The 11,624-nt window shown below is 41.4% G+C and overlaps 1 protein-coding gene across 4 annotated transcripts in view; it reads left to right on the forward strand.

The window, feature by feature from the left end:
* C3H1orf105 (chromosome 3 C1orf105 homolog) overlaps positions 1-11,605 on the forward strand; it is a 38,081-nt gene extending 26,476 nt beyond the window's left edge. For 2 of the 4 annotated variants that reach the window (XM_029935057.1, XM_029935060.1), the window contains 3 exons: positions 4,930-4,997; positions 7,960-8,027; positions 11,205-11,605. In XM_029935057.1, the coding sequence (XP_029790917.1) occupies positions 4,930-4,997; positions 7,960-8,027; positions 11,205-11,350 (282 nt within the window). In that variant the 3' untranslated portion in view covers positions 11,351-11,605. Of the gene's footprint in view, positions 1-4,929; positions 4,998-7,959; positions 8,028-8,267; positions 8,436-8,537; positions 8,603-11,204 lie in introns of those variants that run through there. The other 2 variants (XM_029935058.1, XM_029935059.1) reach the window with 2 other exon arrangements.
* Positions 11,606-11,624: the final 19 nt, after the last annotated feature.

The raw sequence follows: 11,624 nt of genomic DNA on the forward strand, positions 1-11,624 counted from the left end.
GAAAGACTCCTAGAATTAGAAGGAACCTGATAAATTGCGTCTCTGGAAAACCCGCAGATAATGTCATGCTCCATGAAGAATTACCGGGTATTTCCCCTTAGGTCAGGAACAAGACCAGGACGTCCACTCTGTTGCTTCTGTTTAATGTGGTACTATATGTCCTGGTTGGGGTGGTGAAGACAAGAAAAAGAAGTAAAAGGCAACCAGACTGGAAAGGAAGACATAAAACTGTATTTACAGATGACATAATCTTATATCCAGAAAGTCCTAAGGGACGCACAGAAAACAATTAAAGCTAGTACATGAGTGTAGCAGAGTTAAGGATACAAGATCAATAAACAAAAATCAGTTCTGTTTCTATATACTACCAATGACAAATCCAAAAATGAAATTAAGAAAGCAATTCCATTTACAATAGCATCACAAAATTAAATTACTTAGGAATAAATTTAACAAAAATAAATTTAAGACTTGTACATCAGAAGCTGTAAAACATCATGTAAAGAAATTAAAGAAGACCTAAACAAATGGGGGAAAAACCTGTGATACAGGTTGGAATGCTTGGCATTATTAGTCAGGCAATACTCCAAAATCAGTCTAACACGTTCAGTGCAATCCTTCTCAAAATTTCGTAAGGTTTTTTTTTTTTTAAATAAACTGACAAGCAGATCTTAAAATTTATTTAGGGGAGCTCCTGGGTGGCTCATTCGGTTGAGTGTCCAACTCCACCTCAGGTCATGATCTCGTGGTTCGTGAGTTCAGCTCCGTATCAGGCTCTGTGCTGAAAGCTCAGAGCCTGCAGCCTGTCTTTGGACTTTGTGTCTCACTCTCTCTCTGACCCTCCCCTGCTCAGGCTGTCTTTCTCTCTCTCTCAAAAAAAAAATTAAAAAAAAATTTTAAATTCATTTGGAAATGCAATAGATGCAGTATAACTAAGACAATCTTGAAAAAGAAGAACAAAGTAACAGGACTCACATTTCCTGATTTCAAAACTTACTATAAAGCGACAGTAATCAGGATTTTGTGGTACTGGCCTAAGTATAAACATATAGACCAGGGGAACTGAATTGAGAGTCCAGATATAGAACCTTACATTTGTGAACAGTTAAAAAAAAATTAACAGAAGAAAATCAAATTTAATTATGTGCATCTGGGGTCTGCATAAGAATTAGAATAAGAGAGGGGAGCCTGGATGGCTCAGTCGGTTAAGCGGTCTACTTTGGCTCAGGTCATGATCTCACAGTTTATAGGTTCGAGCTCCTCATTAGTCTCTGTGCTGACAGCGCTGATCCTGTAGCCTGCTTCGGATTCTGTGTCTCCCTCTCTTTCTGCCCCTTCCCTGCTCATGCTCTGTCTTTCTCAAAAATAAAAGAAAATATTAAAAAAAAAAGAATTAGAATAAGAGATCCTGAACAGCTAATTGATAACAAAGGTGTCAAGCAATTTAAGCAGGAAAGAATAGTCTTTTCAGTAAATGGTACCTAGACAACTCTATATCCACATGCAAAACAGTGAAGTTGTGTCCCTCCCTCACATCAGATACAAAAAAAGAACTACAAATTGATCAAACACCTAACTGTAAGAGCTAGGACGTAAAACTCCTAGAGGAAAGCAAGTGTAAATCTTCATGACCTTGAAAAAGCAATGGTTTCTTAGATATGTCACCAAAAAGCACAAACAATAACAAAAATATACAAATTCAACTTCCTCAAAATTAAAAACTTTTTTGCTGCAAAGAACACCATCAAGGGCATGAAAAGACAACCCACAGAATGAGAGAACGTGTTTGCAAATCATCTATCTGGTAAGGGACTAGAATCCAAAATATATAAAAATCAACAAGAACAACAACAATGAAACCACCCCAAAAAAGTCAACAATAAAAAACAAACATACCGACTTCAAATCAGGCAAAAAATTTCAAAAAACATTTCTCCAAGAAAGATATAGAAATAGCCAATAAACCCTTGAAAAGGTGCCTAACATCATTAACCTTTAGGGAAATGCAATCAAAACCATAATGAAATATTATTTTACATCCACAAAAACAGCTATAATAAAAAAAAACGTGGCCAACAAGTGTTGATGAGGATGTGGAAATGTTGGGACCCCCATACATGGCTGGTGGGAATGTGAAACAATGACACTGCTTTAGGAAACAGTTTGGCAACTCCTCAAACTGTAGAGTCATCATATGACCCAACGGTTCCATCCTAGATATATGCAAGAAAACTGAAAACACATGTCCATACGCAAACTTGTACAAGAATGTTTGATAACAGCGTTATTCATAATAGTGAAAATACCTCACAGGCCTATCAACTGATAAGTGCATAAACAAAATGTGATTCAACCCATACAATGGAATATTATTCAGCCGTGGAAGGAAAGTACTTCTATATGCTACAACCTAGATAAACCTTGAAAACATTTTGTTATGTAAAAGACACCAGCCAGTAAAGGGCATGTCTTGTATTGATTTCATTTATATGAAATGTCCAGAAGAGGAAAATCTATAGAACTAGGAAATGGGTAGTGGTTGCCAGGGACCTGAAGACTGAAGAAGTGAAGAGTGAGTGCTAACGAGGATAGAGTTTCTTTCTGAGTGATTGAAAATCTTCTGGTAGATAGTGGCAATTGTTGTGCAGCTTTGTGCCACTACTAAAAACCACTGAGTTGGACACTGAGATGATGAATCTTATGGTGTCTGAATTTATAAAAAGATTATCACTGGAAAAATACTTAAAACAATAAAAGCATCAAGTGGATGAATACCAAAAACAGAAAAACCCTAAATAGGACCTGACATGTATAAATTACTCATATCCCTGCATGAGTACCCCACACCAGGAGCTCAACTGTTTGGTGTGGAAGTAACACCTGCTGAACGTTATGTTCTGAGTCACCACGGCTATCTGCCTAACCTTACGTAAACTGTCTCTTACTACATCTCTGCTCCGAACAGCTCATCTTCCCCTTAAAACGTCTATTTTGTAGTCCTTCTGTTACCTGCGTTGTTCTCTAATCCACACTTTCAAGCCCCTTCAAAGCAGAATGTCAAGCTGGACATACCATAGGGAGTTCGAGGCATTCTCTAACATATGTCAATTATCTTGTTCCAAAAGTCTATTTATGTAATTCAGTTCACTGCAACAAATATGTGTTGATTGCCTACTGTGGGCCAGATGCTTAGGTAATAGCTCAGCTATGAAGGAAGAATAAATAAATAAAAGAATAAGACATAAGCCCTGCCTTTAAGGAACCAATAGGTAAACAAATAATGATAATAAAAGAATGAATAGAAATAGAAATGGACCTGGTGGGCGGAGCATGGAAAGCTGATATTTTCAAGACTGAATAGGAGTTGACCACATGACACACTTCTCAGGGACAAACGTGTGATCTTTGGTAGCTTTGTTCTGGGGGAGTCCCTGTCACCCATGCATGCATAAAATAGTACTAGCTGGATTTAGGGCCTTTTGAAAAGGGGTCGTGCTAATCAGGAGAAAGTGGAGAGTTTCCTTCATATTCTTTGGAACAGAGCCAGCTTCAGAAGAAACTTGGAGAAAAAGCAGTGTGTCTCCTTAATTATCATCCCTTCTGTGTATCTAGAAACCTCTTCTCAGGTTCTCACCGAAGGCTTTGCTGCCCCCACTACTCCCAGATGCTCCTGTTACAGATCATTTCTTCCTCCCCTTCCCTTAACTTTCCCTCAACTAATCGGTTATAACAATCTGCTTAAATACAGTAGGCACTTGACGTTTCTATATACTTAATATTCAAATTTTTCTCTATTTTCAAGCACCTCTGAAGGTCTTTAATTTGAAGTTTTGTTGTGTCATAAATTTATTTGGTTTTAATTTTGAGAGAGACAGAGTGCATGCTCATGATCCAAAGTTGGATGCTTAGCCATTTAATTGACTGAGCACACAAGTGCCCCTATTCTGTCATAAACTTAAATTGCAAGTCACTCAGTGAGTAGCCCAGCTGAACACCTGCACCTACATTTTATTATCTTTTCATTGGCAACAATATCTTTTGAGAAATAATGAGGGGAATATGAAGTTCAAGAAAATAATGTCTTAATTGGGATGCCATAAATGTGTAATTTATTTTAGTCCTATATGAACCACACACCTAACACTTCCAAGTGTGGGAGCAACTGAGTGGCTCAGTTGGTTAAACGTCTGACTTCAGCTCAGGTCATGATCTCACGATTTGTGACTTCGAGCCCCGCATCAGGCTCTGTGCTGACAGCTCAGACCCTGGAGCCTGCTTCTAATTCTGTGCCTCCCTCTCTTTCTGCCCCTCCCCTGCTCTCTCTCCCCCTCTCTCTCTCTCAAAAATAAATAAACATTAAAAAATAAGACTTCCAAGTGTGTTTCAAAGGAGGCTCATTCATTCACTAATTTGATCAACAAATATTTCTCAAACAAACCCTGTGATAGAACCTGGAAATACAAAGTTAAAGACATGGTCTCTGCCCTGGAGAGGCTGAAAATCCATGAGGGAAAGCAGACATCAGGCAAGGAAATACAATAAAAACCTTAGGAGCATTCTGATAGAGGAAGCCTAGGGAACAGAGAGAACTGAAGGCAGAAGACCACCGAACAGTGGTCTCGGAGTCACTGGTGTCTGTGAGGGGCTGACAGGTGATCTGGGACCTGAAGAATATTGGAGGTGAGCTCCACAAAGAGAATTGGAGGGTTCACCAATTTTGAAGTTTCTAACTTTAAAATCTGATAACCTGGGAAGAGCACAGACCCCATGAGTTGTGGGCAGGTGATCCCCTCTGGTTCATTCATATCACAGAATACATATGAAAGATTCTAACACTAGGTACAACTTGAGTTTGCTAAGGTGGTGCATTATTTATCTAAATTGGAATATAATTTTGGACAGTGCTCTAAATGAGACTTTCTTCTTCAGGTACAACCAAGAACTCTGATGATTCCTCATAAGCTGAAACTATCCTTTGAGAATCTTATGAGTCATAGGTAAGTCTAAGATTTCATTCAGGACATTGTTTTAATTCTGATTACATCAGTTTGGGGGCACGGGGCAGTGGATTGAAAAACACAGGATGTAGAATGTTCAGGGAATGCTTCATGAATGGGCCTCTTGATCGGTTTCATTTCCTGGTTAAACAAGATAGAGCAAAAAAGTTGTTTTCATTATTTTGCTTGAACAACTACTGAAATTATGGTAGAAGGTAGAATCTGCCTTTCCACTTCCTCAAGAACAGTACAAGGGGGAGACGGGAGATTCCTCTGATAACTCAGGCAGAACTGAACACACATTCTCCATGCAGATGACTTCTGTAAGTGAAAAGGTACGGGAGATCGCACACAATCTGTTCTCAGTCCAGGCCATGTTCTGCTACTTTTTACTAACTAAAATTCGTGTCATCCGTTTGTATGGTGGTCATTTGCTGCTTTCTTAACAAGGTCAAAGACATAAAAAATAAAATCCAGTCGGACTTTTGATGAGATGGATTTCAGGGTAGGTTTTTTTTCTTCTTCCGTATTCAGCTATCACAAAGGGAAGAGGGACTCCGCTTTTACTTCATTAAAAAACTCAAACTACAGACTCACCCTGGATAAGGCACCAGGATAGGTAACTTGTTTACAGTCACAGTTAGATTTGATGTGACCAATCAAAAGTGTTATATGTGATCTAACAACAGTCTTCAACTTTTTTTTGCCCATACAAAGGCAGTAATATGAAAAAACAAATTGTATTTTTTTTAACCTTACGTTAGACAGCAGTAGATGCTATGATTCTTTTTACAAAATTTGCTCCCAGCCTAGATGTAGATCCTGAAGGAGGGAGCCCATGTCCTGGGTGCCTGGTTTTGGGAGATAGCGTCCAAGAGGACATGGGTAGTGTGTTTGAACGACAGGATCCAGCACTAATAACATTGACATACACGAATTCTATACTTTTAAAAGGCTCCTATCAGACCATAATAAAAGTAATTGGACTAAATATTCTTTATCAACTTTAAATGAAAAACTGAACTATCTAAAGTCTGGGATTTCTGAGAAAGAGTTCCACTCTCCTATGAAAGTTTAAAAAAGAATTGTAATGTTTATTTATTTTTGAGAGACAAAGCATGAGCAGAGGAGGGTCAGAGAGAGAGACGAAGACACAGAATCCAAAGCAGGTTCCAGGCTCTGAGCTGTGTCAGCACAGAATCTGACGTAGGGCTCAAACCCATAAACCACGAGATCATGACCTAAGCCAAGGTCAGACATTCAACTGACTGAGCCACTCAGGTGCCCCAAGAACTTTTGAAATTTGTTGCCCTAGTTTATTTATCTTGCAAGTTTGGTATTTTAAATAAAGTCCCAAATCCCTGAATCATTAGCTGATTTTATGCAAGTATCTCTTATTCCTTTTGAGCTATACTAAAGGTTGAACTAACCCTAAAATCACATCAACACTAACCTGAAGTATCATTAGGTTGGCCTTTTTTTTTCAATGTAATGAAGGAAAAGAGACCCCTTTTGTTTGAGATTTAGCTAGTGTGGCTATGAAGTAAGGTCCTGGTTCTGTTTGTAGCTTATTAAATTGTTCCTCATGGTTTTTAAGTCTCAGGTAGAATTGTACTTACTGAAGTAATACTTTTTTTAGAGTGACTTTAGGGTGCCTGGGTGGCTCAGTTGGTAAGCATCTGACTTTGGCTCATGCCAGGACCTCATGGTTCTTGAATTCGAGTCTCACATGGGGTGAGCTTAAGCCCTGCTTTGGGTGACCGCTGCCTGTCTCTCTCTCTCTTTCTCTCAAAAAAAAAGTGTCTTAAATTATACTATTGTAAAAATTAAGGGATGTGTGTTAAATGTAAGGAACCAAGGAAAGAAGGAAGAGAAGGAGGGAGAAAAAGAGAGAGGGAATATTAGTGGAGGGATATATATTTGTTGAATTATAGTGCAAACAAACCTTAATTAATTCAGTCCGACAAATACCACCTCTGGTTTGCTCAACATGGGTGACAGAAGGGATTTTTTCCCCTCAGTCCCAGAGTCCTCCAGTGACAGTTGAGTAAAACAAACTGGCCAGATGGGCCATATTTTTGGTAACAAAGTAAAAATAATCTTTGAAAATCTTTGTAGAAATAGAAACCATGAAATGAATGTAGAGACTTAGATATCCCATCAAAGTTTACAGATTTGTCAGCCTTTAGAAATTAAGCTATTTAATATAGAAACGGTTTGAGCTCATATCCATTTTGGTCGAGGGTGGCTTCAAAAGCCTTAGCCGCCAGGGGAAATAGGATGTGGTCAAGACATTTTCTCCACAATTGGAAGTGCAGTAGGTGATGGGGATTAAGGAATGCACTTGTCATGATGAGCACCAGGTGATTAAAATAAGAACTTAAAAAAAATTTTTTTAAATAAATAATTCTTTTTAAAAATTTACTTAATCGAAGTTGGATTAACAACAAAGTATTTCTAAATGTTTTCTGTTTTGCTTTAATAACAATCAAAAGTAGAGAAACAAGTCTAACACAATAATATTGATGGGAATAAAAAGAGATTCTTAAGGTAAAAATACATGAAATGAAATGAAATGAATTGAAATGAAATGAAATAATAAGGTTCTAACCGAAAGATTCTGTTTTGCACTTGAAGGGTAGATTATGGATCTGGAAGAGTTGTTATTTTTTTTCTGGATACTGGAGGGTTCTTGATTCCTTTTATTTTTAGACCATACGTGTTCTGACAGTGAACAAAATATTTTTTTCAATGGGGCTTTTATCAGAATCCATAAATCGAGAAAAGCCCGATGCAGCGGCCTCTGGTCCAGTCATCTCCCCCTGCGGCAAAGCGGCCTGAGCACCGGGCTGACAGGGGCGGGACTCAGGAGAGCATCTGTGACTTAAAATCTATAGAGGTACATCCCTTTCCACCGAGCTCAGTGCCCTAACTAACGTGTTTTCTGGCTTCTTCCAAACAGGATGATGAGTCCTCCTCCACCCAAAGCCAAGACTGTATCCAAAGATTCCGGTAACGACGTCTCAGCAGGTTTGCGTTTTTAGAGCACTTGTGGTGGGGGCCGTACTGCCCCCGCAGTAGCAGGATGAAAAGTTTAGTTCCTAAGATAGGTTCTAAATTATCTGAACGCGTTCCCACTGTCTGCCCCTTTCTCTTTTCACATACGGCTTATGGCCTTTTTGGACTGGTCCCCAGCTCTCCCTTCACACCAGCCCACCTGTCGCCTCTCCAGGCCTCACTGGCCTTTATCCACACCACATTCCTTCCCAGGTCCTCTCCTTGTCACACGGCCCTGCCTCGTTCTTTCTAAAGAGCCCCGTAATCTACTTGCTGAAGAATTTTAATGGAAGTGGGGCGCAACGTAGGTAATTCCATCTCAGGCTGTACCAGTTAAGGTGGGAAAGGAACTGCATGCCCACACCCCTGGGATGGCCTCACCCAAGCCCTGAACCTTCGCCCCCCCACCCCAGGTTTCCCAAACCACCTGCCTTTTCCTGGCAGAGGCCCAGCACTATTCTTATGTATACTTGCTACTAGTAGAAAAAAAAGAATAGCATCTAACTCCAGCTTCAGCACTGACCCGTGTCTCACCTTCTAGAGAAGCCACCCCTGGGCTGGTGAAGGTGGGTGTGAGTCATTCCTTGAGGCGACACAGCTCGGGGGTTAGTAACTTTATCCATCGTCCCATTTGCTCCTGTATTAACTGAAGCCACCTCCAAGTTTTCTTTCATTGATACACACGGTAAAGCACATCAGGATCACTTTCTCTGCTTATTAAAATGGGAAAGTCTGAGCTCCATCTCAGGAGGCTTCAGGAGAGCTAGGACTGCCTGAGAAGACATTCAGAGAGGAAATGTGACGACAGAAGGGGTGTCCTGAAGGGACGGTAAAAGGGGAGACCAGAGGCTCCGGTAAACAGCTGAGGTTGGAGACATTCATATTAGTGGAGTGAAAGACTCCAAGTCCCAGTGAACCCCTTCTTGGGTATCCACAGATACTGGCCTAGCTCGTGGCTCTCATTTAGCCCCAGTGTCTAAGAGCATCCACCCAAGGGAAGCTCACCCTCTGTGGCTCACTGGTCTGCAACCACCTCATTTTCTTGAAGCCAAAAGAACACTGGGTGACTGACAGGTACGGCCGGTTTCAGTGTTCTCTGTTCCAGTCACGAACTCCTTCTGAATTTACCCTAACCTGGACTTTTTCAGGCCAGTCTCACAAAGGAGTAACACACACACACACACACACACACACACACACACACACAGACACCCTTCCCTCGCAAGAATGTTTATTTTGTAATTCTACAGGGCAGTGTGATAAGACGTCTTTCATCAATTTATTGGTGCCAGGAGTGTATTTCAATTACCAATGTAAGAGCCAGACTCTGTGTACATAAGATGAGCACATTATGTTCTTGGACGTACTATGGCTCTTGCGACTACAGTCCATCCAAGGACAGCGATCTTAAAGGGGGACTTCAGGGAGGGTGCTTATGGAGCTGGCCACGAGCAGAGGCCTGGCGGGCCTACTGCTGATTTCCGCTGTGACTCTTCGAAGCTTCCCCGAGGTTATTGGAAAAGCACCAGCCTAGAAGCAAGGAGGCCTGGCGTCCAAGCCTCGTCTTGCTGTACAGGGCTGGGCAAATTATTTAACCTGTCCGGTCCTCTGTGTTCCCACCTGTAAGACCAGAGGAGCTTTCTGCCTCCCCGCCCCCACCTCCTGGCCCCCGCCCCTGAGAGTCAGACACTGCGTCCAAACAGCCTTCACCTTTGATCAGTCCAGAACAACTGCTGACACGGCTCTGGCCCCGGTGGCTTACACGCCTTCATCATGTCCCTGCCGAAGCGCTTGCTGCCTGCTGCCCAAGCTGCCGCCCACCTGTGCCGCTCAGCCTGTGGACGTGCTCCGCGTGCCAGACGGCTGACTCATCCCAGCGGACAGTCCTGCCAGTCCCCGCCCAACTCTTCTCATGGATCGCAACTGCGACTCCTAGTACTTTTCTGGATTCAGCTAACCTTTACATGTTATCAGTAACTATCAATGAGACCCAAGTAAACAGAAAGAGCCTATCTCTGTCAGTGATGGGGATTTCTTCTAGATTCATTTACTTGACTCTGACTTTGAGTCCAGAGCGTTTCATGACACAGGGTCTTGCACTCAGTAAACATTGGCGGAGATGCGAACCACCTGGCCCAGTGAGGGGACACCAAGCTAGGGTTAAAGAGATCTGGGTTCTGGTCCTCAGTCCATCAGTACCTGTGACCCTGGACCTCTTTTTCCTCTTCATTCCAGTGATGAGACTGAACCGGATCCTAGGTCTGTAGTCTTGTGACATCTCTTTGCTCTCACTCAGCTGGAGCAAGGAGCTTTTCCAGAGAATTCAGGACTCCCAAGTCCCTTACATTCAGTGACTTCCAATAGAAAGATGTTATTTCATGCACTAATTTACTCTCTTTCAAGCAGTGGATCTTTTGGAAAAGTTGAAGATTAACCAATGTTTTTTGTAAATAGGATCATGTTTGAAGAAGAGTTCAGGATGATGAGGCTTTTAAGGAACCCTAGATTAAATAATTTCATAAAATGAAGGTTCGTTTTGACATGCAAGCACTATCGCAACTTTTTGTAAGATCACGTGTGTTTGTTTGAAGACAGAACCGTTTATGTGTCCTTGAAAAGTCTTCTGGGAATCGAATCCTCTTTTCCCTTTGACTCACATTACAACTCCAGACACAGTTTACACTCACTTTTTATTTAATTGGCCACGACTTTTAATACTTGAGTTTTGCTTCTAGGTACTCTTCTCTGACCTTGACAAGATTCGTAGATGCTTAAAGATGGTTCTGTTAAAAGGATTTCTTGGGCTGCCTGGGTAGCTCAGTTGGTTAAGTGCCCAGCTTCGGCTCAGGCCATGATCTCACAGTTCGTAGGTTCAAGCCCCACATCGGGCTCTGTGCTGACAGCTAGCTCGGAGCCTGCTTCCCATTCTGTGTCTCCCTCTCTCTCTGACCCTCCCCTGCTCTCTCTCTCTCTCAAAACTAAATAAAACATTAGAAAGAAAAATTTTTAAAAAAGGAATTCTTATGTGAACTTCAAATCTGTTTTATAAGCTTAAACAAAAGCCTTTGGTGATTGTTAGATATTTTGAATTTCTTTAAAAATAGACTCTAAGAAGCCCTTGCTTTTCCTTCTTGTTGCACAATCCTCCAGAGAACATTCACTACAGACTTCCCATTCTGGGCCCCAGGAGAGCTGTCTTCCATGGACTGTTGGCAGATACCTACAAATCTCTGCAAGAGACACAGGTCTCTTCTTTGCCCAGAAAGGAGCCAGTGGGCAAGAAAATGAGGCAGTGAGTGGTCGGAGCTCATCCCCTTCCAGACTCTCCAAGAGAAAACAAGTTAACCAAGCCTGTTTCTGATACTAGCACATTCTCACAATTTACACACACACACACACACACACACACACACACACCCGTCACCAAAAAGGTGAGTCACTTTTGCCTTCCTGGTTGCTAGAATTCTAGCTCTTGCCAGTTTTCTTTTCACTTTTCTTAAAAACAAGTGGTTTAATTTACACGATGATAAAGACTTGCTGGTTCAAATGGATCATTTTTGAGTGTCATTA

Source organism: Suricata suricatta, chromosome 3, assembly GCF_006229205.1.
Source record: "Suricata suricatta isolate VVHF042 chromosome 3, meerkat_22Aug2017_6uvM2_HiC, whole genome shotgun sequence".
NCBI lineage: Eukaryota > Metazoa > Chordata > Mammalia > Carnivora > Herpestidae > Suricata > Suricata suricatta.